Source organism: Cyanistes caeruleus, chromosome 25 (genome assembly GCF_971803275.1).
Source record: "Cyanistes caeruleus chromosome 25, bCyaCae1.hap1.1, whole genome shotgun sequence".
NCBI lineage: Eukaryota > Metazoa > Chordata > Aves > Passeriformes > Paridae > Cyanistes > Cyanistes caeruleus.
In genome coordinates, this window is record NC_141725.1 from 4,654,246 (window position 1) to 4,678,495 (window position 24,250).

General features: G+C 56.9%; 3 protein-coding genes across 8 annotated transcripts in view; all 3 read right to left on the reverse strand.

The window, feature by feature from the left end:
* Positions 1-65: 65 nt before the first annotated feature.
* YJEFN3 (YjeF N-terminal domain containing 3) lies at positions 66-9,916 on the reverse strand. The gene is made up of 6 exons (XM_086862345.1): positions 9,870-9,916; positions 6,682-6,928; positions 5,270-5,380; positions 5,061-5,174; positions 3,072-3,216; positions 66-1,439 (listed from the first exon to the last, which is right to left on the reverse strand). Exons 1-6 carry the CDS (start codon positions 9,914-9,916, stop codon positions 1,240-1,242), a joined length of 864 nt encoding a protein of 287 aa, XP_086718471.1. The 3' UTR covers positions 66-1,239.
* Positions 9,917-11,519: 1,603 nt separating this feature from the next.
* NDUFA13 (NADH:ubiquinone oxidoreductase subunit A13) lies at positions 11,520-16,414 on the reverse strand. The gene is made up of 5 exons (XM_086862535.1): positions 16,237-16,414; positions 16,067-16,145; positions 15,359-15,430; positions 14,004-14,073; positions 11,520-11,827 (listed from the first exon to the last, which is right to left on the reverse strand). Exons 1-5 carry the CDS (start codon positions 16,328-16,330, stop codon positions 11,708-11,710), a joined length of 435 nt encoding a protein of 144 aa, XP_086718661.1. The 5' UTR covers positions 16,331-16,414; the 3' UTR covers positions 11,520-11,707.
* A 6,574-nt stretch (positions 16,415-22,988) lies between these two features.
* Positions 22,989-24,250, reverse strand: part of GATAD2A (GATA zinc finger domain containing 2A) — a 49,266-nt gene continuing 48,004 nt past the window's right edge. For all 6 annotated transcript variants that reach the window (XM_086862532.1, XM_086862528.1, XM_086862529.1 and 3 more), the window contains one exon: positions 22,989-23,912. In XM_086862532.1, the coding sequence (XP_086718658.1) occupies positions 23,782-23,912 (131 nt within the window). In that variant the 3' untranslated portion in view covers positions 22,989-23,781. The remainder of the gene's footprint in view (positions 23,913-24,250) is intronic.

Here is a 24,250-nt window from a genome sequence, read left to right on the forward strand (position 1 = left end):
TATTGGGGTCACAGGGCCACCAAAGCGTTATTGGGGGTCACAGGGCCACCAAAGCTTGATGGGGGTCACAGGGCCACCAAAGCGTTAGTGGGGGTCATTGAGTCACCAGCCCAATTTGGGGTCCACCAACTTTATTTGGGGTCACAACGCTGGCTTTGGGGTCCCAGGGCTGTGTTTGGGGTCACACGGCTGTGTTTTTGGGGTCCCAGCGATGTTTTTGGGGTCCCAGCGATGTTTTTGGGGTCACAGGGCTGTGTTTTTGGGGTCCCAGGGCTGTTTTTGGGGTCCCAGGGCTGTTTTTGGGGTCCCAGCGATGTTTTTGGGGTCCCAGGGCTGTGTTTGGGGTCCCGGGGCCGTTTTTGGGGTCCCAGGGCTGTGTTTGGGGTCCCAGGGCTGTGTTTGGGGTCCCAGGGCCGTTTTTGGGGTCCCAGGGCTGTGTTTTTGGGGTTCCAGGGCTGTGTTTGGGGTCCCAGGGCTGTGTTTGGGGTCCCAGGGCTGTGTTTGGGGTCACAACGCTGTTTTTGGGGTCCCAGGGCTGTGTTTGGGGTCCCAGGGCCGTTTTTGGGGTCCCAGGGCCGTTTTTGGGGTCCCAGGGCTGTGTTTGGGGTCCCAGGGCCGTTTTTGGGGTCCCAGGGCTGTGTTTGGGGTCCCAGGGCCGTTTTTGGGGTCCCAGGGCTGTGTTTGGGGTCCCAGGGCCGTTTTTGGGGTCCCAGGGCTGTGTTTTTGGGGTTCCAGCGATGTTTTTGGGGTCCCGGGGCCGTTTTTGGGGTCCCAGGGCTGTGTTTGGGGTCCCAGGGCCGTTTTTGGGGTCCCAGGGCTGTGTTTTTGGGGTCCCAGGGCTGTGTTTTTGGGGTCCCAGGGCTGTTTTTGGGGTCCCGGGGCCGTTTTTGGGGTCCCAGGGCTGTGTTTGGTGTCCCAGGGCTGTGTTTTTGGGGTCCCAGGGCTGTTTTTGGGGTCCCGGGGCCGTTTTTGGGGTCCCAGGGCTGTGTTTGGGGTCCCGGGGCTGTTTTTGGGGTCCTGGGGTTGTTTTTGGGGTCCCAGGGCTGTGTTTTTGGTGTCCCAGGGCTGTGTTTGGGGTCCCGGGGCTGTTTTTGGGGTCCCGGGGCTGTTTTTGGGGTCCCAGGGCTGTGTTTGGGGTCCCAGGGCTGTTTTTGGGGTCCCAGGGCTGTGTTTGGTGTCCCAGGGCTGTGTTTTTGGGGTCCCAGGGCTGTTTTTGGGGTCCCGGGGCCGTTTTTGGGGTCACAGGGCCACCACGCAGTCGCTGCCCGGGTACTCGGGGCCGCTGATCCCGAATTTCCTCCGCAGCTCCTCGGGCACGAAGCGCCCGGCCAGGAAGTGGCTCCGGCCCTGGAAGCGCCGCGCGCACTCCTTGGGAGCCACCAGCGACACCAGGACATCCGGACTGATGTCACCGCTGTCACCCGCGCCCGCCGACCACCCTGCGGACACGGGACAGCGTCACAGGGGACACCGCCGCATGGGGGGGACACGGGACAGCCGCTGGGGACACGGGGAGGGGACATGGGTGGCACCAGGGGACACGGGGAGAGGACACGGGTGGCACCAGGGGACACGGGGAGAGGACATGGGTGGCATCAGGGGAGAGGGGTGGCATCAGGGGACACGGGGAGGGGACAGGGGTGGCATCAGGGGACATGGAAGGGTCTGTGGGGACACGAGGAGGGACACGGGTGACCCCAAGGGACACAGGGAGGGGACACGGGTGACCCCAAGGGACACGGGGAGGGGACAGGGGTGACCCCAAGGGACACGGGGAGGGGACACGGGTGACCCCAAGGGACACAGGGAGGGGACAGGGTGACCCCAAGGTACACGGGGAGGGGACAGGGGTGACCCCAAGGGACACAGGGAGGGGACACGGGTGACCCCAGGGGACACGGGGAGGGGACACGGGTGACCCCAAGGGACACAGGGAGGGGACAGGGGTGACCCCAAGGGACACAGGGAGGGGACACAGGTGACCCCAGGGGACACGGGGAGGGGACACGGATGACCCCAAGGGACACAGGGAGGGGACAGGGGTGACCCCAAGGGACACAGGGAGGGGACACGGGTGACCCCAGGGGACACGGGGAGGGGACAGGGGTGACCCCAAGGGACACGGGGATGGGACAGGGGTGACCCCAGGGGACACAGCCCACCCTTGTCCCCACACGGAGTGGCTCGCGGGTGACCCGGGGAGGGGACACAGAGGGCACGGGGAGGGCACAGGGAGGGTGGCACCGCCACTGTCCCCGCACGGGCGGGGTCTGTCCCGGGCTGCGGGCGCGGCCGTGCCAGGCGCTCCCGGGAGGGGACACTGCCAGCACGGGCGGGGACACGGGTGATGACAATCCCAGACACGCGGCTGGTCGGGAATGACATCTGGCAGTGACATCTGGCAGTGACATCTGGCAGTGACATCTGGCAATGACGTCATGTCTCGGGCCGGGCACTCTGTTATTTCCCGTGGATGCCCCAGTCCCGTCTGGATCCTCGCGGGGGGCCGGGAATGTCCCCAAGGTCACCCTGGGGATGTCCCCAACCTGCCAGGGTCAGCGGGGGGGCCCGGGAATGTCCCCAAGGTCACCCTGGGGATGTCCCCAAACTGCCAGGGCCAGCGGGGGGGTCCTGGGATGTCCCCAAGGCCACGGGGGACACGGGGGAGCACCGGGGGGACATCGAGGGCACACAGGGGACACCTGAGGGGACACGGGGGACACCCGAGGGGGCACAGGGGACACCCGAGGGCACACAGGGGACACCGAGGGCACACAGGGGACACCGAGGGCACACAGCGGGGACACCTGAGGGGACACAGGGGACACCGAGGGCACACAGGGGGACACCGAGGGCACACAGCGGGGACACCTGAGGGGACACGAAGGACACCGAGGGCACAGGGGGGACACCCGAGGACACACAGGGGACACAGGGGGACACCGAGGGGACACCGAGGGGACACCGAGGGCACACAGGAGGACACCGAGGGCACACAGGGGGACACCCGAGGGCACACAGGGGACACCGAGGGCACACAGGGGGACACCGAGGGGGCACAGCGGGGACACCTGAGGGGACATCCAGGCTGACGATGGGGATGCGGATGTGGCGGAGGGTGGCCAGGATGGCCGCGCAGGGCTCTGTCCCCTCGGTCACCTCGGCTCCCAGCACCGCGTCCACCACCGCGTTGTAGGCGTCATTGACCAGCTGCACCTGCAGGCGACAGCGACACTCGCCGTGTCCCCGTGTCACCCCTGAGGCCACAAACCCCGCCTCGGTGCCCTTTTCCTGCCGGATCGCCCCAAAAAAATGAGCGAAAGGAACCGGCCCGCTCCGGGAGGGGCCGCGGAGCCGAGCCCGGCACGCCGGGAGCGCCCGGCCCCGCCAGGAAAGAGATTTTGGGTCAAATTCCTCCGTTCCCAGCGCTGGGAGATTCCAAAAATAACAGAGCCGGTGGCTGGAGGCGGCGGGAGCGGGATGGGATGGGATCCATGGGATTTATGGGATTTATGGGATTTATGGGATGGGATTTATGGAATGGGATTTATGGGATTTATGGGATGGGATGGGATGGGATTTATGGGATGGGATGGGATTTATGGGATTTATGGGATGGGATTTATGGGAATGATGGGATTTATGGGATTTATGGGATGGGATTTATGGGATGGGATGGGATCCATGGGATTTATGGGATTTATGGGATGGGATCCATGGGATGGGATGGGATGGGATGGGATTTATGGGATTTATGGGATGGGATTTATGGGAATGATGGGATTGATGGGATTTATGGGATGGGATTTATGGGAATGATGGGATTGATGGGATTTATGGGATGGGATTTATGGGATGGGATGGGATCCATGGGATGGGATGGGATTTACGGGAATGATGGGATTTATGGGATTTATGGAATTTATGGGATTTATGGGATTTATGGGATGGGATGGGATTTATGGGATTTATGGGATTTATGGGATTTATGGGATGGGATGGGATGGGATTTATGGGATTTATGGGATTTATGGGATTTATGGGATTTATGGGATGGGATGGGATTTATGGGATTTATGGGATGGGATGGGATGGGATTTATGGGATTTATGGGATGGGATTTATGGGAATGATGGGATTTATGGGATTTATGGGATGGGATGGGATGGGATTTATGGGAATGATGGGATGGGATTTATGGGAATGATGGGATTTATGGGATTTATGGGATGGGATGGAATTCCCGGGATGGGATGGGATCCATGGGATGGGATCCATGGGATGGAATTCCCGGGATCCCGTCAGCGCTGGGGGAAGGGAGAGGGGGAAAATCGGGTCTGGGGGTTTGGGGGGGTTTGGGGGAGGATTTTGGGGGGATTTTGGGGGATTTTGGGGTTCGGGGAGGGACAAAAAAAGAGAGGAAGAGGGGTAAAATCCGGTCTGGGGGGTTTTGGGGGGGGTTTGGGGGGGATTTTGGGGTTTTGTGGAGGGGAAAAGGGAAGGAATGGAGGGGTTGAAGAGGGATTTTGGGGGTTTTTGGGAGGATTTCGGGGGATTTCGGGGTTCGGGGAAGGAAAAAAGGGAAGGGGAAGAGGAGGAAAATCGGGTCTGGGGGGGTTTGGGGGAGTTTGGGGGGATTTGGGGGGATTTTGGGGTTTTGGGGAGGGGAAAAGGGAAGGAAAGGAGGGATAAAAAGGGGAATTTTGGGGGGTTTGGGGGGAAGGAAAGGAGGGATAAAAAGGAGGATTTGGGGGATTTTGGGGGAAGGAATGAGGGGACAAACGGGGGGATTTTGGGAGTTTGGGGGGAAGGAAATAAGGGATAAAAAGAAGGATTTGGGGGGTTTTGGGAGAAAGACTGAAAGGATAAATGGGCGGATTTGGGGGGATTTTGGGGGAAGGAAAGAAAGGAGGGATAAAAAGGAGGATTTGGGGGGCTTTGGGGGAAGGAATGAGGGGACAAACGGGGGGATTTGGGGATTTTGGGGGAAGGAATGAGGGGACAAACGGGGGGATTTTGGGGGCTTTGGGGAAGGAATTTTGGGGGCTCTGGGGACACACCTCGGTGGGCAGGTAGGACAGGAAGGGGATGTCCATCTTCTCGCACTGCGTGGTGAAGTCGCGGTGCAGCGGGTCCGGGGAGCGCTTGGGGTAGAAGATGGTGGGCTCGTAATCCTGGGGGGCAAAAACGGCAGCGGTGGGGCCGGGGGGGCTGGGGAGGAAGGCCGGGAGGAGGAGGAGGAGGAGGAGGAGGAGGAGCGGGTACCCACAAAGCTGCGGAGGTGGCGGGCACACACCAGCCCGATGGCTCCGTTCTGCCCCGGCCCGCACAGAACCAGCAGCGTGGGCTGCCTGCGCCTCAGGGACGGCAGCGGGAACGCCTGGGGACAGAGGGTGGCACTGTCACACCGGGGTGGCACTGTCACACTGGGGTGGCACTGTCACACCGGGGTGGCACTGTCACACCGGGGTGGCACTGTCACACTGGGGTGGCACTGTCACACCCGGGTGGCACTGTCACACCGGGGTGGCACTGTCACACTGGGGTGGCACTGTCACCCTTGGGGACACGGCAGGGGTGGCACTGTCACACTGGGGTGGCACTGTCACACTGGGGTGGCACTGTCATACCGGGGTGGCACTGTCACACTGGGGACACGGCAGGGGTGGCACTGTCACACGGGAGGGAGGGAGGGAGGGAGGGAGGGAGGGAGGGAGGGAGGGAGGGAGGGAGGGAGGGAGGGAGGGAGGGAGGGAGGGAGGGAGGGAGGGAGGGAGGGAGGGAGGGAGGGAGGGAGGGAGGGAGGGAGGCTCTGTTTATCCTGACGGGTTTTTTCCTGCTCACGGATCCTGGCTCCGGGACACGGCCCCGGGAGCCCGGCCCTGGCCCTGGCCCAGCGCTGGCCACGCCGGCAGCACCCCCTGGCAGCGGGGACACCCCGGGGACACCCCGGGACACCTCGGGACACCCCGGGGACATCCCGAGCTGGGGTGTCCCTGAGGAAGAGGAGGATGCCGAGCCCCAGGTGGGGTCGGGGACGCTGCGGCCGCTCCAACACCAAAACATTTCTGTTCCTCGGGCAGCCCCGGGAGCGGGGAGCGGCCGATGGAAAAGCTGAGCCGAGCTCCCGGGCACAAAGCTGCCCTTGATCCTCCTCCTGCTCCTCCTGCTCCTCCTCCTCCTCCTCCTCCCATCCCGCACGGGCACCGGGCCATCCCCGCAGCAGCGACATCGCCGGGACACCTGGGGACACCTGGGGACACCTGGGGACACCTGGGGACACCCTCTGGGGACCCGCCACGGCCCCAACCCCCCGGGAAGGGCTGAGCGTCCCCTCCCCATGGGGACCCCAACTCCTCTGGGTGTCCTCACCCCTGTCCCCAGCCCCCCCGCCCGGGTGTCCCCAGCCCCTCTGAGTGTCCCCAGAGGTGTCCCCAGCCCCCTGGGTGTCCCCAGCCCCTCTGGGTGTCCCCAGCCCTGTCCCCAGCCCTGCCCCCAGAGGTGTCCCCAGCCCCCCGGGGGTGTCCCCAGCCCTGTCCCCAGACCCCCCCGGGTGTCCCCAGCCCCTCTGAGTGTCCCCAGAGGTGTCCCCAGCCCCCCGGGGGTGTCCCCAGCACTGTCCCCAGCCCCTCTGGGTGTCCCCAGCCCTGTCCCCAGCCCCCCGGGTGTCCCCAGGCTCACCTTGGTGACAGCCACGGCACAGGCGTGTCCCCAGATCTCGATCAGCTGCTGCCGCCCGAAGCGATAATCCTCGAGCAGCTCCTGCTCCACGGCCTCGGCCTCCGCCCCGCTGCCTTGGGGACAGCCCCGCTCAGCGGTGACACCGCTGTCCCCACCCCGAGGGGACTCGGGACCCCCGGCACCCCCGGGACACCATCTGGGGACACCGGGGGCTCGGGGACAGACACGGGTGGCACGGATGTGGCACGGATGTCACAGGGATGTCACAGGGATGTCACAGGGATGTCACAGGGATGTCACACACAGGTGGCACATGGATGTCACACTGATGATGTCACACGGATGATGCCATACGGATGATGTCATATGGATGATGTCACACAATGCCACACTGATGATGCCACAGGGATGTCACACAGCTGATGTCTCCCGGAGGGTCTCGTGTCACATGTCCCCTGTCCCTGTCCCCTGTCCCCTGTCCCTGTCCCTGTCCCTGTCCCCTGTCCCTGTCCCCTGTCCCCTGTCCCCTGTCCCTGTCCCTGTCCCTGTCCCCTGTCCCCTGTCCCTGTCCCCTGTCCCTGTCCCTGTCCCTGTCCCCTGTCCCCTGTCCCTGTCCCCTGTCCCTGTCCCTGTCCCTGTCCCCTGTCCCCTGTCCCTGTCCCCTGTCCCTGTCCCTGTCCCTGTCCCGTGTCCCTGTCCCTGTCCCCTGTCCCCTGTCCCGTGTCCCCTGTCCCCTGTCCCTGTCCCTGTCCCTGTCCCCGTCCCTGTCCCGTGTCCCCTGTCCCTGTCCCTGTCCCCTGTCCCCTGTCCCGGCTCTCGGTGCCGGTGCCGGTTCCGGTTCCATCAGCTCCAACAAAGCCGCGCTTGTTCCGCGGGCCCGGAGCCGGCAGCGCCCGGTTCGGCGATAATTGCGATAATTGCGATAATTGCGATAATTTTGATAATTGCGATAATTGCAATAATCGCTCCCATCTCTTGGCTTCGCCTGCGCGGGCGGAACCGCCTGGGCCGCCTCCAGCGCCCGCCCGAGGGGAACCCGAACCTCGCCGGGCCGGGATCCCGGCGGTACCGGGGGAACCGAGCGGGGGGATCCGGACCCCGCCGGTACCGCCGGGATGGAACCTGAGCCCTTCCGGGCCGGGATCCCGGCGGTACCGGGGAACCGAGCGGAGTTTGGGGGCTCTGAGCCCCGCCGGTACCGCCGGGATGGAATCTGAGCCCTTCCGGGCCGGGATCCCGGCGGTACCGGGGAACCGAGCGGAGTTTGGGGGTCCCAGTTTGGGGGGAACCGCGCCCCGCTCGGACCCAGCCCCGCTCGGGGACCCGGGGGGGCTGAGGGGGCCCGGGCTGGGGTCCCGGGGGTCCCACCCCATCCCCACGGAGCTGGCAGAGCCCAAAAATCCCTCGGTCATTCCAGCGGGCGCCCTGCGAGCTCCTGGATCCCCAATTCCCACATCCCATCCCTCGGCTGTCCTGATAAACCTGCCAGGAGAACCTCATCCCATGGATCCCATGGATCCCATCAATCCCATAGATCCCATCCCATAGATCCCATCCCATGGATCCCATCCCATGGATCCCATCCCATCCCATGGATCCCATCCCATGGATCCCATCCCATCCCATGGATCCCATCCCATGGATCCCATGGATCCCATCCCATCCCATCCCATCCCATGGATCCCATGGATCCCATCAATCCCATCCCATGGGTCCCATGGATCCCATCCCATGGATCCCATCCCATCCCATCCCATCCCATGGATCCCATCCCATGGATCTCATCCCATGGATCCCATCCCATGGATCCCATCAATCCCATGGATCCCATGGATCCCATGGATCCCATCCCATCCCATCCCATCCCATCCCATCCCATCCCATCCCATCCCATCCCATCCCATCCCATGGATCCCATCCCATGGATCCCATCCCATGGATCCCACGGATCCCGTCCCCAATCCTTTGGTGCCCTCTAGTGAGTCCCAGCCCTGTCCCACCCCCGTGGGGGGTCCCGGGGATAAATCCGGGTGGAGAAGGGGCCGGGAAGGGAGCGAGCGGTGCCCGGAGCCGCTCCCGTGGCGAGCGGGACCGGCCGGGCCCCACAGGAGCCACGATCGCTCCTGCCGCGATTCCCCGTTCCCGGAGAACATTCCCGGAGAACATTCCCGGAGAACATTCCCGGAGAACATTCCCGGTGAACATTCCCGGTGAACATTCCCGGAGAACATTCCCGGTGAACGTTCCCGGTGATCGCTCCCGGCCCCGCGGGCTGCGGGGGGAACACGGCCGGGGCTCCCCGGGAGCTGCGGCCCCACCCCGGGAACATCGCGGTTCTGTATCCCGGTTCTGTATCCCGGTTCTGTATCCCGGTTCTGTATCCCGGTTCTGTATCCCGGTTCTGTATCCCGGTTCTGTATCCCGGTCCCACATCCCGGTCCCACATCCCGGTTCTGTATCCCGGTCCCACATCCCGGTCCTGTGTCCCGGTCCTGTATCCGTGTCCTGTATCCCTGTCCTGTATCCCGGTCCTGTATCCCGGTTCCGTATCCCGGTTCTGTATCCCGGTCCCACATCCCGGTCCCACATCCCGGTCCCACATCCCGGTCCCACATCCCGGTCCCACATCCCGGTCCCACATCCCAGCCCCACATCCCGGTATTTTATCCCGGTTCCGTGTCCCCTCTCCGCATCCCAGCCCCGGATCCCGGTCCCGTTCCCCGGTCCCGTTCCGCCGCTCCCACCCCGGCACCGCCGTGCGTCCCCGCTGTCCCCGGTGTCCCCTCCCTGTCCCCGGTGTCCCCGCTGTCCCCGGTGTCCCCTCCCTGTCCCCGCTGTCCCCGGTGTCCCCTCCCTGTCCCCGGTGTCCCCGCTGTCCCCGCTGTCCCCATCCCCGGTCCCGCTGTCCCCGCTCCTCTCCCGCCGCGGGAGCTCCGGGGTTGCTCCGGCAACGGCGGCTCCGCGGGTTCCGCCCCCCCCGGTCCCGGGGGACCCCCGTGGGGACCGGGACCTGCCCGGGGCTCCGGGCACCGACCCGAGGTCCCGGCACCGACCCGAGGTCCCGATCCACCCGCGCGGGTCCCGGAACCGGGGAACGGGGCCGGTCCCGGGGCAGCCCCGGCTGAGCGGCACCGCCCGGAACCGCCGGTTCTGCCGGGGGGGCTCCTCGGGGGGACCCCCGCGCTCACCTGAGGTACCGGGGGGGCTCCCGGGAGGGGCAGGACGCGGAGCTCATGGCGGGGAGCGGGAGCGGAGCCCTCGGGAGGAGCGGATCCACCGGGACCGGCGGCGGTTCGGAGCCTCCGGTGGGAGCGGATCCACCGGGACCGGCGGCGGTTCGGAGCCTCCGGTGGGAGCGGATCCACCGGGAGCGGCGGCGGTTCGGAACGTCCGGTGGGAGCGGATCCACCGGGACCGGCGGCGGTTCGGAGCCTCCGGTGGGAGCGGATCCACCGGGACCGGCGGCGGTTCGGAGCCTCCGGTGGGAGCGGAGCCGGTGGAACGCAGGAGGAACCGAGCCCTCGGCAGAACCGGAGCCGGCGGGAGCTGCGCGGAGCCTCCGGTGCGAGCGGATCCCTTGGGAAAACCGGGATCCCCCGGTCGGACCGAACCCGGCGGCTCTGGATCCCTTGGGAATGCCGAGGAGCCTCCGGTAGGAGCGGATCCCTCGGGAATGACCGGGATCCCTCGGGAATGACCGGGATCCCTCGGGAATGACCGGGATCCCTCCGGAATGACCGGGATCCCTCGGGAATGACCGGGATCCCCCAGGAATGACCGGGATCCCTCCGGAATGACCGGGATCTCCCGGGAATGACCGGGATCTCCCGGTGCTCGGCGGTACCGCCCGGGGGGAGGCGGCTCCGCTGCCCCCGCCCCGCTCCTGGCCCGGCCCCGCTCCCGGGAATTCCGCCCGGGATTCCCACCCCCGGGAATTCTGCGGGAATTCTGCTGCTGGAGCCCCGCGAACCGGAGCTTTTCCAGAAGGATCCGCGTCCCTGGGACCGGGGGACACGCGGGGAACGGGACAAGGACGCGGCCGCTCCATCCCGGATTCCCAGTCCGAATTCCCAGGAAAATCCCCCGGGAGCTGCCGAAAATTCCAGGGAGAGGGGGGGAGGGGGGTGCAGGAGCCACGTGATTCCCAAATCCCAAAGGGGGATCCCAACCCTAAAGGCAAAATTCCAAATTTCCAGAGGATTTCCCAGTTTCCAGGGAATTTCCCAATTCCCAGAGGGGTTTTCCCAATTTCCAGGGAATTTCGCAATTCCCACAGGGTTTTCCCAATTCCCAGAGGGGGTTCCAAATTTCCAGGGATTTCCCAATTTCCAGGGGTTTTTCCAATTTCCAGAGGGGTTTTCCCAATTTCCAGGGTTTTTCCCAATTTCCAGGGGAGTTTTCCAAATTTCCAGAGATTTTTCCCAATTTCCAAAGGGGGTTCCCAACTTCCAGGGGGGTCCCAATTTCCAGGGGTTTTTCCTGATTTCCAGAGGAGTTTTCCCAATTTCCAGGGAAGTTTTCCCAATTCCCAGAGGATTTCCCAATTTCCAGAGGGGTTTTCCCAATTTCCAGGGGGCCCCAATTCCCAAACGTTTTCCCCAATTTCCAGGGGTTTTCCCAATTTCCAGGGAATTCCCAATTCCCAGAGGGGGTTCCAAATTCCCAAAGATTTTTCCCAATTTCCAGGAGGCCCCAATTCCCAAACGTTTTTCCCAATTCCCAGAGGAATTCCCAATTCCCAGACATTTTTCCCAATTCCCAGAGGGGTTTTCCCAATTCCCAGAGGGGTTTTCCCAATTCCCAACAGCATTTCCCAAACCCCAAAAAAAAAAATCCAATTTCTTTATTAACTCATTTATTTATCAATCCTTAACGACCAGGAGCTGGAACGAGCTCAGGATGGGGGAGGGGGGAGAACAGCCTGGAAATCGACAGGGAAAAGGGAGGAAAATCTGGGAAAAAGCTGGAAAAGAAGGGGATGAAGGCCAGGGCGGGAGGGATTTGGGGATTTGGGGATTTGGGGATTTCAGACGTAGTTCTGCAGCCCGAACTTCTCGCGGTCCAGCTCGGCCGGGGGCCGCAGGAAGTAGAGCTCTTCCGGCGTCGGGGGCACCCAGCGATCCGTGTGGAAACGGGATTCTCCCACCTGGAAAAGCGGGAATGGGATGGGGAAGAGCTGGGAATTGAGGGAGGAGCAAGAGAGGGGGAGGGGAAGGGTTGTCCCACGTTCCCTTTGGATTTGGGCCAGGCTGGAGTGATCCCGGGTTTCCAGGGGGTTCCAAATCCACGGGGATGGGGCTGGATCCACGGGATCCCAGAGGGGATGGATCCACGGGGATGGAGCTGGATCCATAGGGATGGAGCTGGATCCCATGGGGATGGAGCTGGATCCATAGGGATGGGGCTGGATCCATGGGATCCCAGAGGGGCTGGATCCATAGGGATGGAGCTGGATCCACGGGGATGGAGCTGGATCCATAGGGATGGAGCTGGATCCCATGGGGATGGAGCTGGATCCATAGGGATGGAGCTGGATCCATGGGGATGGAGCTGGATCCATGGGATCCCAGAGGGGCTGGATCCATAGGGATGGAGCTGGATCCACGGGGATGGAGCTGGATCCCATAGGGATGGGGCTGGATCCATGGGATCCCAGAGGGGCTGGATCCATAGGGATGGGGCTGGATCCATGGGGATGGAGCTGGATCCATGGGAATGGAGCTGGATCCATGGGGATGGAGCTGGATCCATGGGGATGGGGCTGGATCCATGGGGATGGAGCTGGATCCATGGGAATGGAGCTGGATCCATGGGGATGGAGCTGGATCCATGGGGATGGGGCTGGATCCATGGGGATGGAGCTGGATCCCATGGGAATGGAGCTGGATCCACGGGGATGGGGCTGGATCCATGGGAATGGAGCTGGATCCATGGGATCCCAGAGGGGCTGGATCCATGGGGATGGAGCTGGATCCATAGGGATGGGGCTGGATCCATAGGGATGGGGCTGGATCCATGGGGATGGGGCTGGATCCATGGGGATGGGGCTGGATCCATGGGAATGGAGCTGAATCCATGGGGATGGAGCTGGATCCATGGGGATGGGGCTGGATCCATGGGGATGGAGCTGGATCCATGGGATCCCAGAGGGGCTGGATCCATGGGGATGGAGCTGGATCCATGGGGATGGAGCTGGATGCCACGGGATCCCCTGGGGCTGGATCCATGGGATCCCAGAGGGGCTGGATCCATGGGGATGGAGCTGGATCCACGGGGATGGAGCTGGATCCACGGGAATGGAGCTGGATCCATGGGGATGGAGTGGATCCCATGGGAACAGAGCTGGATCCATGGGGATGGAGCTGGATCCATGGGAATGGAGCTGGATCCCATGGGAATGGAGCTGGATCCATGGGGATGGAGCTGGATCCATGGGATCCCAGAGGGGCTGGATCCATAGGGATGGAGCTGGATCCCATGGGGATGGAGCTGGATCCCATGGGGATGGAGCTGGATCCATAGGGATGGAGTGGATCCCATGGGGATGGAGCTGGATCCCATGGGGATGGAGCTGGATCCACGGGGATGGGGCTGGATCCATAGGGATGGAGCTGGATCCCATGGGGATGGAGCTGGATCCATGGGATCCCAGAGGGGCTGGATCCATGGGGATGGAGCTGGATCCACGGGGATGGAGCTGGATCCATGGGAATGGAGCTGGATCCCATGGGAATGGAGCTGGATCCATGGGGATGGAGCTGGATCCATGGGAATGGAGCTGGATCCCATGGGAATGGAGCTGGATCCATGGGGATGGAGATGGATCCATGGGGATGGAGCTGGATCCACGGGGATGGGGCTGGATCCCATGGGGATGGAGCTGGATCCATGGGGATGGAGCTGGATCCACGGGGATGGAGCTGGATCCATGGGATCCCAGAGGGGCTGGATCCATGGGGATGGAGCTGAATCCATGGGGATGGATCCGGATCCCACGGGATCCCAGAGGAACAGCCCCCCCTGTCCTGCACCTTTTCCTCCCAGGAATCCCAAACCTTCCAGCCTGGGCTGATCCCAGATTTCCTGGAGATCCCACGGAGATGGGATCCCACCAAATCCCTCAGGACGCCTCGGGATGAGCGGCTCCCACGGGATCCTTTGGGATGGTTGGATCCCATCGATCCTTTGGGATGGTTGGATCCCATCGATCCTTTGGGATGGTTGGATCCCATCGATCCTTTGGGATGGTTGGATCCCACGGGATCCCGAGGGGGCGGCTCCTCCCTCCCCACCCCCCGTAATTCCCACCGGGAATCCCGAACCTTCCAGCCGGGAACGTCCCGCATGATCTTGGCCTCCTCCTCCAGGTTCTCCCGCAGCATCCGCAGAGTTCTGTGGGACAGAGGGCGTGGGACGGGATCCCAATCCCAGAGGGGATCCCAAAGGGGGGATCCCAATCCCAGAGGGGATCCCAAAGGGGGGATCCCAATTCCAAAAGGGGGGATCCCAATCCCAAGGAATTCCCAGTCCCAAAGGGAATTCCCAATCCCAAAGGGAATTCCCAATCCCAAAAGGGGGGATCCCAATCCCAAGGAATTCCCAGTCCCAAAGGGAATTCCCAGTCCCAAAGGGGGATCCCAATCCCAAAGGGAAGTTCCCAATCCCAAAGGGAAGTTCCCAATCCCAAAGGGAATTCCCAGTCCCAAAGGGAATTCCCAATCCCAAAGGGAATTCCCAGTCCCAAAGGGAAGTTCCCAATCCCAAGGAATTCCCAATCCCAAAGGGAATTCCCAGTCCCAAAGGGAATTCCCAGTCCCAAAGGGAAGTTCCCAATCCCAAAGGGAATTCCCAGTCCCAAAGGGAATTCCCAGTCCCAAAGGGAAGTTCCCAATCCCAAAGGGAATTCCCAGTCCCAAAGGGAATTCCCAATCCCAAAGGGAATTCCCAGTCCCAAAGGAGGATCCCAGTCCCAAAGGGAATTCCCAGTCCCAAAGGGGGGATCCCAATCCCAAAGGGAAGTTCCCAATCCCAAAGGGAATTCCCAGTCCCAAAGGAGGATCCCAATCCCAAAGGAGGATCCCAATCCCAAAGGGAATTCCCAGTCCCAAAGGGGGATCCCAATCCCAAAGGGAAGTTCCCAATCCCAAAGGGAAGTTCCCAATCCCAAAGGGAATTCCCAGTCCCAAAGGGAATTCCCAATCCCAAAGGGAATTCCCAGTCCCAAAGGGAAGTTCCCAATCCCAAGGAATTCCCAATCCCAAAGGGAATTCCCAGTCCCAAAGGGAATTCCCAGTCCCAAAGGGAAGTTCCCAATCCCAAAGGGAATTCCCAGTCCCAAAGGGAATTCCCAGTCCCAAAGGGAAGTTCCCAATCCCAAAGGGAATTCCCAGTCCCAAAGGGAATTCCCAATCCCAAAGGGAATTCCCAGTCCCAAAGGAGGATCCCAGTCCCAAAGGGAATTCCCAGTCCCAAAGGGGGGATCCCAATCCCAAAGGGAAGTTCCCAATCCCAAAGGGAATTCCCAGTCCCAAAGGAGGATCCCAATCCCAAAGGAGGATCCCAATCCCAAAGGGAATTCCCAGTCCCAAAGGGGGATCCCAGTCCCAAAGGGAAGTTCCCAGTCCCAAAGGGAATTCCCAGTCCCACGGAATTCCCGTTCCCGAGGGAATTCCCGTACCTGCGGTCGGACTCCGCCTGCAGCAGCGGCATCAGCGCGATCCGAGCCTCGAGCTCCTCGATCAGCAACCGCCTGCAGGGAATGGGAACGGAACTGGGAATGGGAACTGGGAACTGGGAATGGGAACTGGGAACTGGGAATGGGAACTGGGAATGGGAACTGGGAATGGGAACTGGGAATGGGAATGGGGGATTGGGAATGGGGGATTGGGAATGGGAACTGGGAACGGGGGATTGGGAATGGGGGATTGGGAATGGGAACTGGGAACGGGGGATTGGGAATGGGAACTGGGAACGGGAACTGGGAATGGGGGATTGGGAATGGGAACTGGGAACTGGGAATGGGAACTGGGAATGGGAACTGGGATTGGGAACTGGGAATGGGAACCAGGAGAGTCTGGAGACAACTGGGACAGACTGGGAAGGACCTGGAAGGGCTGGGGGGGTCCCGGGGGAAAAGCAAAACAGGGAACCGGGAGAGCCGGGAATAACCGGGAATAACCGGGAATAACAACGGGAATAACAACGGGACTAAGGGCCGGGAATAACCGGGAATAAGGACCGGGAATAACCGGGAATAAGGACCGGGAATAACCGGGAATAAGGGCCGGAAATAACCGGGAATAAGGGCCGGGAATACCCGGGAATAAGGGCCGGGAATAACCGGGAATATGGACCGGGAATAACCGGGCTCGCGGCCGAGCCTCACCTCCTCTGCCGGTTCCAGCGCACCAGGGTCCAGTAGCCGAGCAGGAGGCTCCCGACGCCGAGCGCGAACAGGCTGTACCCTGAGGGCCGGGAGGGCTCAGCGCGCTCAGCGGCCCCGCTCCGCCCCCCGCCGCCCCCCGGGGCTCCCCCCGGGGCTCCCCCCGGGCTCACCTGAGAGGCCGCGGCGCGGGAGGTGCCGCTTGTAATCGATGGGGCCGTACCCGCCCGGCGGGGGCATGTCCTGCTTCACCTTGGGCGCCGCCATTGCGGCGCTGCTTGATGACGTCACAGCGCCGCGCTGGCTCCGCCTTCCCTCCCCGCCCAGTTCCCGCGCGCGGGAAACTCACGTGGTGCAGGCACGTGAGGGGTGGGGCCGCCGCTTAAAGGGGCAACGCGCGGTTAAAAGGGCAACGCGCGCTTAAAGGGGCAACGCGAGTTTAAAGGGGCAATGGCCCAGATGGGGCCGCAATGGCGGGGGGCGCTCAGAGACCCCCCGGGATCCCCCCAGGAAATCTGGGATCCGCTCCCAGGAAATCCCACGGGAAAAGGGGCTGGAAAACATGGAATATCCCGAGTTTTCCCGTCCCTCCGAGCTGGGCTTCACCCGCAGCGGGATCCATTCCCTGATTCCCTCTTTTTCCCCAATTCCGTGGGAATTCGGGATAATTCCATGGAAATTTGGGATAATTCTGTGGAAATTTGGGATAATTCTGTGGGAATTCGGGATAATTCCATGGGAATTTGGGATAATTCCATTGAAATTCGGGATAATTCCATGGAAATTCGGGATAATTCGGGAATTCGGGATAATTCTGTGGGAATTCAGGATAATTCTGTGGAAATTCGGGATAATTCGGGAATTCGGGATAATTCCATGGAAATTTGGGCTAATTCTGTGGGAATTCGGGATAATTCCATGGAAATTCAGGATAATTCCGTGGAAATTCGGGATAATTGGAAATTCGGGATAATTCTGTGGGAATTCAGGATAATTCCATGGAAATTCGGGATAATTCCATGGAAATTTGGGATAATTCCATGGAAATTCGGGATAATTCCATGGAAATTTGGGATAATTCCATGGAAATTTGGGATAATTCCATGGAAATTCAGGATAATTCTGTGGGAATTCGGGATAACTCCATGGAAATTCGGGATAACTCCATGGAAATTCGGGATAATTCCATGGGAATTCGGGATAATTCCATGGAAATTTGGGATAATTCTGTGGGAATCCGGGATAATTCCGTGGAAATTCGGGATAATTCCGTGGAAATTCGGGATAATTCCATGGAAATCCGGGATAATTCTGTGGGAATTTGGGATAATTCCATGGGAATTCAGGATAATTCCATGGAAATCCGGGATAATTCCATGGGAATTCCATCGTGGCCGTGGCTCTTCCCAGGTTACCGAAGACGCTCCAGGAATTTGGATTTTATCCGGAATCGGGCGCCAAATCAATCTGGGAATTTCCTCTTCTCCTTCCAGAGGGAAATCCCAGGGCTCCGTGGGTTTTCCTGGAATGTTCAGGTGAAATCCAAGGGCAGCAATTCCAGCTGGGAGCGAGGAAGAATCCGGATTTATGGATTTGCTCCGTCGCATTCCCGGGAAATTCCTCCGAAGGCGCTCCATGAAATCCCACGGAAAATCCACAAAATCCCAGATTTTTTTTCCCGTTTTCTTTTCCCGCCTTCCCGGGGTTGGTTTTTATTTTTTTTTGGGAATAAACCTCGGGAAGGAGCAGATCCAGCTTTGGGTGATCCATGGGATTCATCCCGAGCCCCAAAATCCCGGGAATTCGAGGCAATTCCACCCCCCCAATCCCGATACAATCATGGATTAATTAGCTATTAATTATTAATGATTAATTAGCAATTCCGGCTCCTTCTGCTGGCGGGATTAACGAGGATTATTAAATTTTGAGGGATTTATTCCGGAATATTTTCAATCCAAACAAATCCAAGGAAATCCAAACCCCCCCCCTTGTTCCCCCTCCTTTCCCAAAGGGAAAATTTGGGAAGTTTGGAATTTTTTTTTTCCCAAAATTTTCCCGGATTTTCCTCCTTTTTCACCCCCTCCCGCAGCCAGAATTCCCAGTTTTCCATCTGGGATTGAATTTTGGGAATTCGATCCTGATTTTTTTCACCCCAAAAAAAAAAAAAAAGGGGGAAAATTGGATGGGAGGATCCAGAGGGAAAATAAAAATTCCCGGGATGAGGATAAAAGCAGGAGTGGGATAAATCCTGGATCCGCTGGAATTTTGGTTTTCCTAAGGAATCCCAGAAATATCAAAAATCTGGGAAATCTCCTTTTTTTTTTTTTCCTGGAATGCTGATGGGATAAAAAAAAAACCTCGGATAGGAAACAAAAAAAAAATAAATTAATAAAAAATAAATAAAAATTCCAACTTTTTCCCCTCCAAAAAAAATTCCAAATCCCAAAAAAAACCCCAAAAACCCGAATTCCACCACGGGAATTTTCCCATCAAAATCCGGGATTTCTTTATTTAAATCTAAAATGACAACGGAGCTTCCTCGGGATCCTGGGAATTCCCAAATTTTATGGCTTTAGGGACAATCCTGGATCCGGAGCTGCCCCCCCTGGAATGGCTCGGGAAGAGCGGGAGAAGAGAGGATTCCCAAGGATTTGGGGGGGTTTGGGGGATGGGCGGCGTTCCCGTGGATCCAGGAGATCTCAGGGATTCGGGAATTCCAAAGGGATCCAGGAGATCTCAGGGATTCCAAAGGGATCCAAGAGATCTCAGGGATTCGGGAATTCCAAAGGGATCCAAGAGATTTCAGGGATTCGGGAATTCCAAAGGGATCCAGGAGAATTCAGGGATTCCAAAGGGATCCAAGAGAATCCAGGGATTTGGGAATTCCAAAGGGATCCAAGAGATCTCAGAAATTCCAAAGGGATCCAAGAGAATTCAGGGATTCGGGAATTCCAAAGGGGATCCAAGAGATCTCAGGGATTTGGGAATTCCAAAGGGATCCAGGAGATCTCAGGGATTCCAAAGGGGATCCAGGAGATCTCAGGGATTTTGGAATTCCAAAGATCTCGGGATTCAGAAACTCCAATGGGTTCAGGAATCCCAAAGCCAAGAGATTTCAGGAATTCCAAAGGGATCCAGGAGATCTCAGGGATTCGGGAATTCCAAAGGGATCCAGGAGATCTCAGGGACTTGGGAATCTCCAAAGGGATCCAGGAGATCTTTGGGATTTGGGAATTCCAAAGGGATCCAAAAGAATTCAGGAATTCCAAAGGGATCCAGGAGATCTCAGGGATTCCAAAGGGATCCAAGAGATCTCAGGGATTTGGGAATTCCAAAGGGATCCAGGAGATCTCAGGGATTCGGGAATTCCAAAGGGATCCAAGAGAATTCAGGAATTCCAAAGGGATCCAAGAGATCTCAGGGACTTGGGAATCTCCAAAGGGATCCAGGAGATCTCAGGGATTCGGGAATTCCAAAGGGATCCAGGAGATTTCAGGAATTCCAAAGGGATCCAAGAGAATTCAGGGATTCGGGAATTCCAAGGGATCTCAAGGATTTGGGAATCCCGAAAATCTCTGGAATTTGGGAATCCCAAAGTTCTCTGGAATTTGGGAATCCCAAAGTTCTCAGGAATTCGGGAATCCCAAAGTTCTCAGGAATTCGGGAATCCCAAAGTTCTCAGGAATTCAGGAATCCCAAAGTTCTCAGGAATTCAGGAATCCAAAAGCCCTCAGGAATTCAGGAATCCCAAAACGGATCCCAAAGCCCTCAGAGGATCCCGAATTCCAAAGGGAATCCAAGATTTCTTCCCCAATTCCCCCCCTCCACCATTCCCAAAATTTCCCTTCCAGGCCACAATTCCACACCGGGAATTTTCCAGGTTTTTTTGGGGAATTTTTTCCCTCCCTTTTTTCCCATTTTTCGGTGAAGTTTTGTTGTTTTTCCCTGGAAAAAGGAGACCAGGAAGAGATTTGGAAAATTTTGTATTGGAGAGTTGGAAAAACTTTGAACCCGAACCATCCCAATCCCAAAAAAAACCCCCCAGGGGAACAAAGGGATGGGAATTCCCAAGGGAAAATCCCGTTCCCGCATTCCGCCACGGAATCTTTTCCGGGATGGATCCCGAATTTGGCAGAAGCTTGGATGGAATAAAACGAATCCTCCGAATTCCCGGCAACATTCCAAGAAAAACCAGCGGGGAAAAACGGCGTCGGAAGCGGGACGGATCCCAGGAGCCGCATTCCGGGCGGGAATTTGGAATTCCAGACGCATTCCGGGCGGGAATTTGGAATTCCAGACGCATTCCAGGTGGGAATTTGGAATTCCAGCCTCATTCCAGGTGGGAATTTGGATTTTTCCAGCCTGGATTTGGATTTTCCCGGCCTGGATTTGGATTTTTCCAGCCTGGATTTGGATTTTTCCAGCCTGGATTTGGATTTTTCCAGCCTGGATTTGGAATTTCAGCCTCATTCCAGGTGGGAATTTGGAATTCCAGACGCATTCCGGGTGGGAATTTGGATTTTTCCAGCCTGGATTTGGATTTTTCCAGCCTCATTCCAGCCTGGATTTGGATTTTTCCAGCCTGGATTTCGTTTTCCAGACACATTCCAGGTGGGAATTTGGAAATCCAGCCTCATTCCAGGTGGGAATTTGGAAATCCAGCCTCATTCCAGGCAGGAATTTGGAATCTCAGCCGCATTCCGGGCGGGAATTTGGATTTCCAGCCTCATTCCAGGTGGGAATTTGGATTTTTCCAGCCTGGATTTGGAATTCCAGCCTCATTCCAGGTGGGAATTTGGATTTTCAGCCTCATTCCAGGCAGGGATTTGGATTTTTCCAGCCTGGATTTGGATTTTTCCAGCCTGGATTTCATTTTCCAGCCACATTCCAGGTGGGAATTTGGAATTCCAGCCTCATTCCAGGCGGGGATTTGGATTTTTCCAAACTGAATTTGGATTTTCCCAGACTGAATTTGGATTTTCCCAGCCTGGATTTGGAATTCCAGCCTCATTCCGGGTGGGAATTTGGATTTTTCCAGCCTGGATTTGGATTTTTCCAGCCACATTCCAGGTGGGAATTTGGATTTTCCCAGACTGAATTTGGATTTTCCCAGACTGAATTTGGATTTTTCCAGCCTAGATTTGGAATTCCAGCCTCATTCCAGGTGGGAATTTGGAATTCCAGCCTCATTCCGGGTGGGAATTTGGATTTTCCCGGCCTGGATTTGGATTTTCCCAAACTGAATTTGGATTTTCCCAAACTGAATTTGGATTTTCCCAGTCCGGATTTGGATTTTCCCAGCCTGGATTTGGATTTTCCCAGTCCGGATTTGGTTTTCCAGCCTCATTCCAGGTGGGAATTTGGATTTTTCCAGCCTGGATTTGGTTTTCCAGCCTGGATTTGGATTTTCAGTCTCATTCCAGCCTGGATTTTGATTTTTCCAGCCTGAATTTGGTTTTCCAGCCACATTCCAGGTGGGAATTCTGACTTTCAGCCCCATTCCATAAAATCTTTTGGCTTTTTCCAGCCTCGTCCCAGTTTGGATTTTGGTTTTTCCAATCTCGTTCCGTGCCGGATTTTCCTTCCCCTTCCAAATAAATTTTTTTTGGGATTTATCCTGAATTATCCATCAATTCCAACATTCCCGATTATTTCAACGTTCCAGCTGAAATTCCAATTTCCAAAGGAATTCTCCTGGGATCCAAAAAAGTTTTTGACGTCGTTTTTGTTTTTTTTTATCCCGTTAAATCCGTCTGCTCCTCTTTCATTCCCGGTTTTTTTTTTCGGGAATCATCCAAAAAACCGGGAATAACGAAGGTTTTCCCACCCCTCCCTCGTTCCCCAAAAAAAAAATTAATTTGGATTTTAATTGAAGGAATTTTGTTGGAATTTTTTGGGGGAATTAAGGAATTTTTTCCAAATGTTGAGAGGAAAAAAAATCCTCCCAAAAAATTCCAAATGTGGGAAATTTTCCATAAAATCCGAGGGAATTTCAGGAATTTTGCCTGTCGGCATCTCCCGATCCAAGCTTGGAATGAAAACTCCCAAATTCCAAAATTCTGACCCAATTCCCACCTCCGAAATCTCGGAAAAAAAGCCCCAAAATCAGCAAATTCCGGGGGTTTTTTATCCAATAAATCCCGGTTTGGGAAAGGAATTTTTGTGGGTTTTTTTTTTTTTTAATTAAACTAAATCCCTAAATATCAAAAAATTGGGAAAAGTGGGAATAGGGAGGGGTTTTGTCACTCGGATCCGAGGGGGATGATCCCGAAAAAAATTCCTAAGAAAAATAAATCCGGCTTTTCCTGAATTTTTTTTTTTTTTTTTCCCCTATTTTTTATATATAGAGCTCTAAATTATATTTATTTATCATTTCCCCGAGAAAAATTCCCAACATTTCCCAAAGAATTCTTAACACTTGGAATAAAACCTGGAATTCTGCCACTTGGATTTGTCTGGAATTCGGGAAGAAACCCAAGGAAAAATAATAAAAAAATAAAAAGGATGAGAAATGGAAATGAAACCGGGGCCGGATGGATTTTGGGTTAAACCTCTGGAATTCCCAAAAAAAAAAGATGGAAAATTCCATCCCAAATGGATTTAGGAGAGCGCTGGAAGAACTGGAATCTTGGGAAGGGCCGGAATTCCCGGTGGGAATCGGGAATCGCTCCCGACTTTCCCTTCTGGAGCTTCTGGAATTCCTAAAAAAATCATGGAATAATATCCCTCGAAACAACAACAGAAAACAGAAAATTCCCCCCTCCCCCCAAAAAAAAACCAAAATAAAATCCCAACCAAACCCTCCCAAAGGAAAAAAAAAATTCCCAAAATTCGCTTTGGAGTCTTTGGGAAATTCGGGAAAGCCCCAAAATTCCCGGGATGAGAAAGAACCGAGGCGGATTTTTGTCTCTCAGTAACTGCAAAGTTTGGAAATTCCCAACGGTTCCGAAGTTTATTCCAACCAGAATCCAAAAAAAAAGCGGGAATCTCCCTCAATTCCCACTTTCCAACCGAGATTTGGGATTTCCCGAAAGGAAAAAGAAAAAAAAAAATTAAAATAAAAAAAAAACCCCCCCCCGGAACCATTTTCAAGCGGAATCGGGAATTTGAGTTTTTCTTCTGCGCGGAATCCGTCGGGATTTTGGGAATATCGGGATGAGCCGCTCCCCGCTTTTCCCGGCTGGAAGAGGAGCAGGGGAAAAAGGAGCAGCCACGAATTCAGCTCACTAAACGCAGGATGAGGCTGGAATTCCTCTCTTTTTCTTTTTCTCTCCACATCCCCCCCCCGAAATTCCGGAATTCCGGAGTTTTCCCGGCCAAAAAAAAACGTTCGGCGGGAGAGGAATCGCTGAGTCTTTGTTTTGTGCTGGTGCCAAAAAAATTCTGGAACTAAATAAGGGAAAAAAGCCAAAAATAAAAGAAAGAAATGAAGGAATTCTTAAGGAATTCTTCCTCCTTTTCCCTGCCAGCTTCCATGAAAAATCTGGGAGCCAACGGAGCCGGGATTCGCTTCTTTCCCGGCAGGGACGGATGAGGATCGGTGATGTCGCATCCTAAAAAAAAAGCCTTGGGGTGTTTTTTATTTTTCCAGCTGGGAATTAAAGCAGATTCCACGGAATTGTGGTAAAAAAAAAATAAAATCAAAATCAAATTCCAAAGAAACAAACCAAATCCCAAAGGATGGCAGAGCCTGGTAAAAGTTCTCCCTGGGGGGAATTTTATTTCCACGTGGCCGACTGTGGGATGGAGCGGGGCGGGATCATATCCAGGAGATATTCGCGCTGCCGCTCCACGGCCGAGGCCGATTTGTGCACGGCCAGGGCGGGGCTGACGAAGGGCAGGGCCCCACCTGCGGGAAAAAACAAAAAAAATGGGAATTTTTGGGATTTTTGGGGATTTTTTTGGGATTTTTTGGGATTTTTTGGAATTTTTTGGGGATTTTTTGGGGATTTTTGGGGATTTTTGAGGATTTTTTGGGATCTTTGGAATTTTTTGGGGATTTTTTGGGGATTTTTCGGGGATTTTTCGGGGATTTTTGGGGATTTTTGGGAATTTTGGGGATTTTTGGGGATTTTTTGGGATTTTGGGAGCGGGGAATTGAGGGATGAAGAGGGAATGATGGGGGGGATGAGGGTGAAAGGGGTGGGGAAAGAGGGGCTGGAGCGGGGATTGATGCGGCGGATTTGG

Bases quoted from the DNA above. Each gene is read 5' to 3' on its own strand.
- YJEFN3 (XM_086862345.1), bottom strand. From the start codon at position 9,916: ATGAGCTCCGCGTCCTGCCCCTCCCGGGAGCCCCCCCGGTACCTCAG. The intron at 6,929-9,869 runs GTGAGCGCGGGG...CCTGTGACATCC, and splicing joins GAGCCCCCCCGGTACCTCAG to GTGCCACATCCGTGCCACCC. The intron at 1,440-3,071 runs GTGTCCCCGCTG...CCGTGTCCGCAG, and splicing joins CAGCCTGGATGTCCCCTCAG to GGTGGTCGGCGGGCGCGGGT.
- NDUFA13 (XM_086862535.1), bottom strand. From the start codon at position 16,330: ATGGCGGCGCCCAAGGTGAAGCAGGACATGCCCCCGCCGGGCGGGTAC. The intron at 16,146-16,236 runs GTGAGCCCGGGG...CCCGGCCCTCAG, and splicing joins CCCGCGCCGCGGCCTCTCAG to GGTACAGCCTGTTCGCGCTC. The intron at 15,431-16,066 runs GTGAGGCTCGGC...CATTCCCTGCAG, and splicing joins CGCTGGAACCGGCAGAGGAG to GCGGTTGCTGATCGAGGAGC.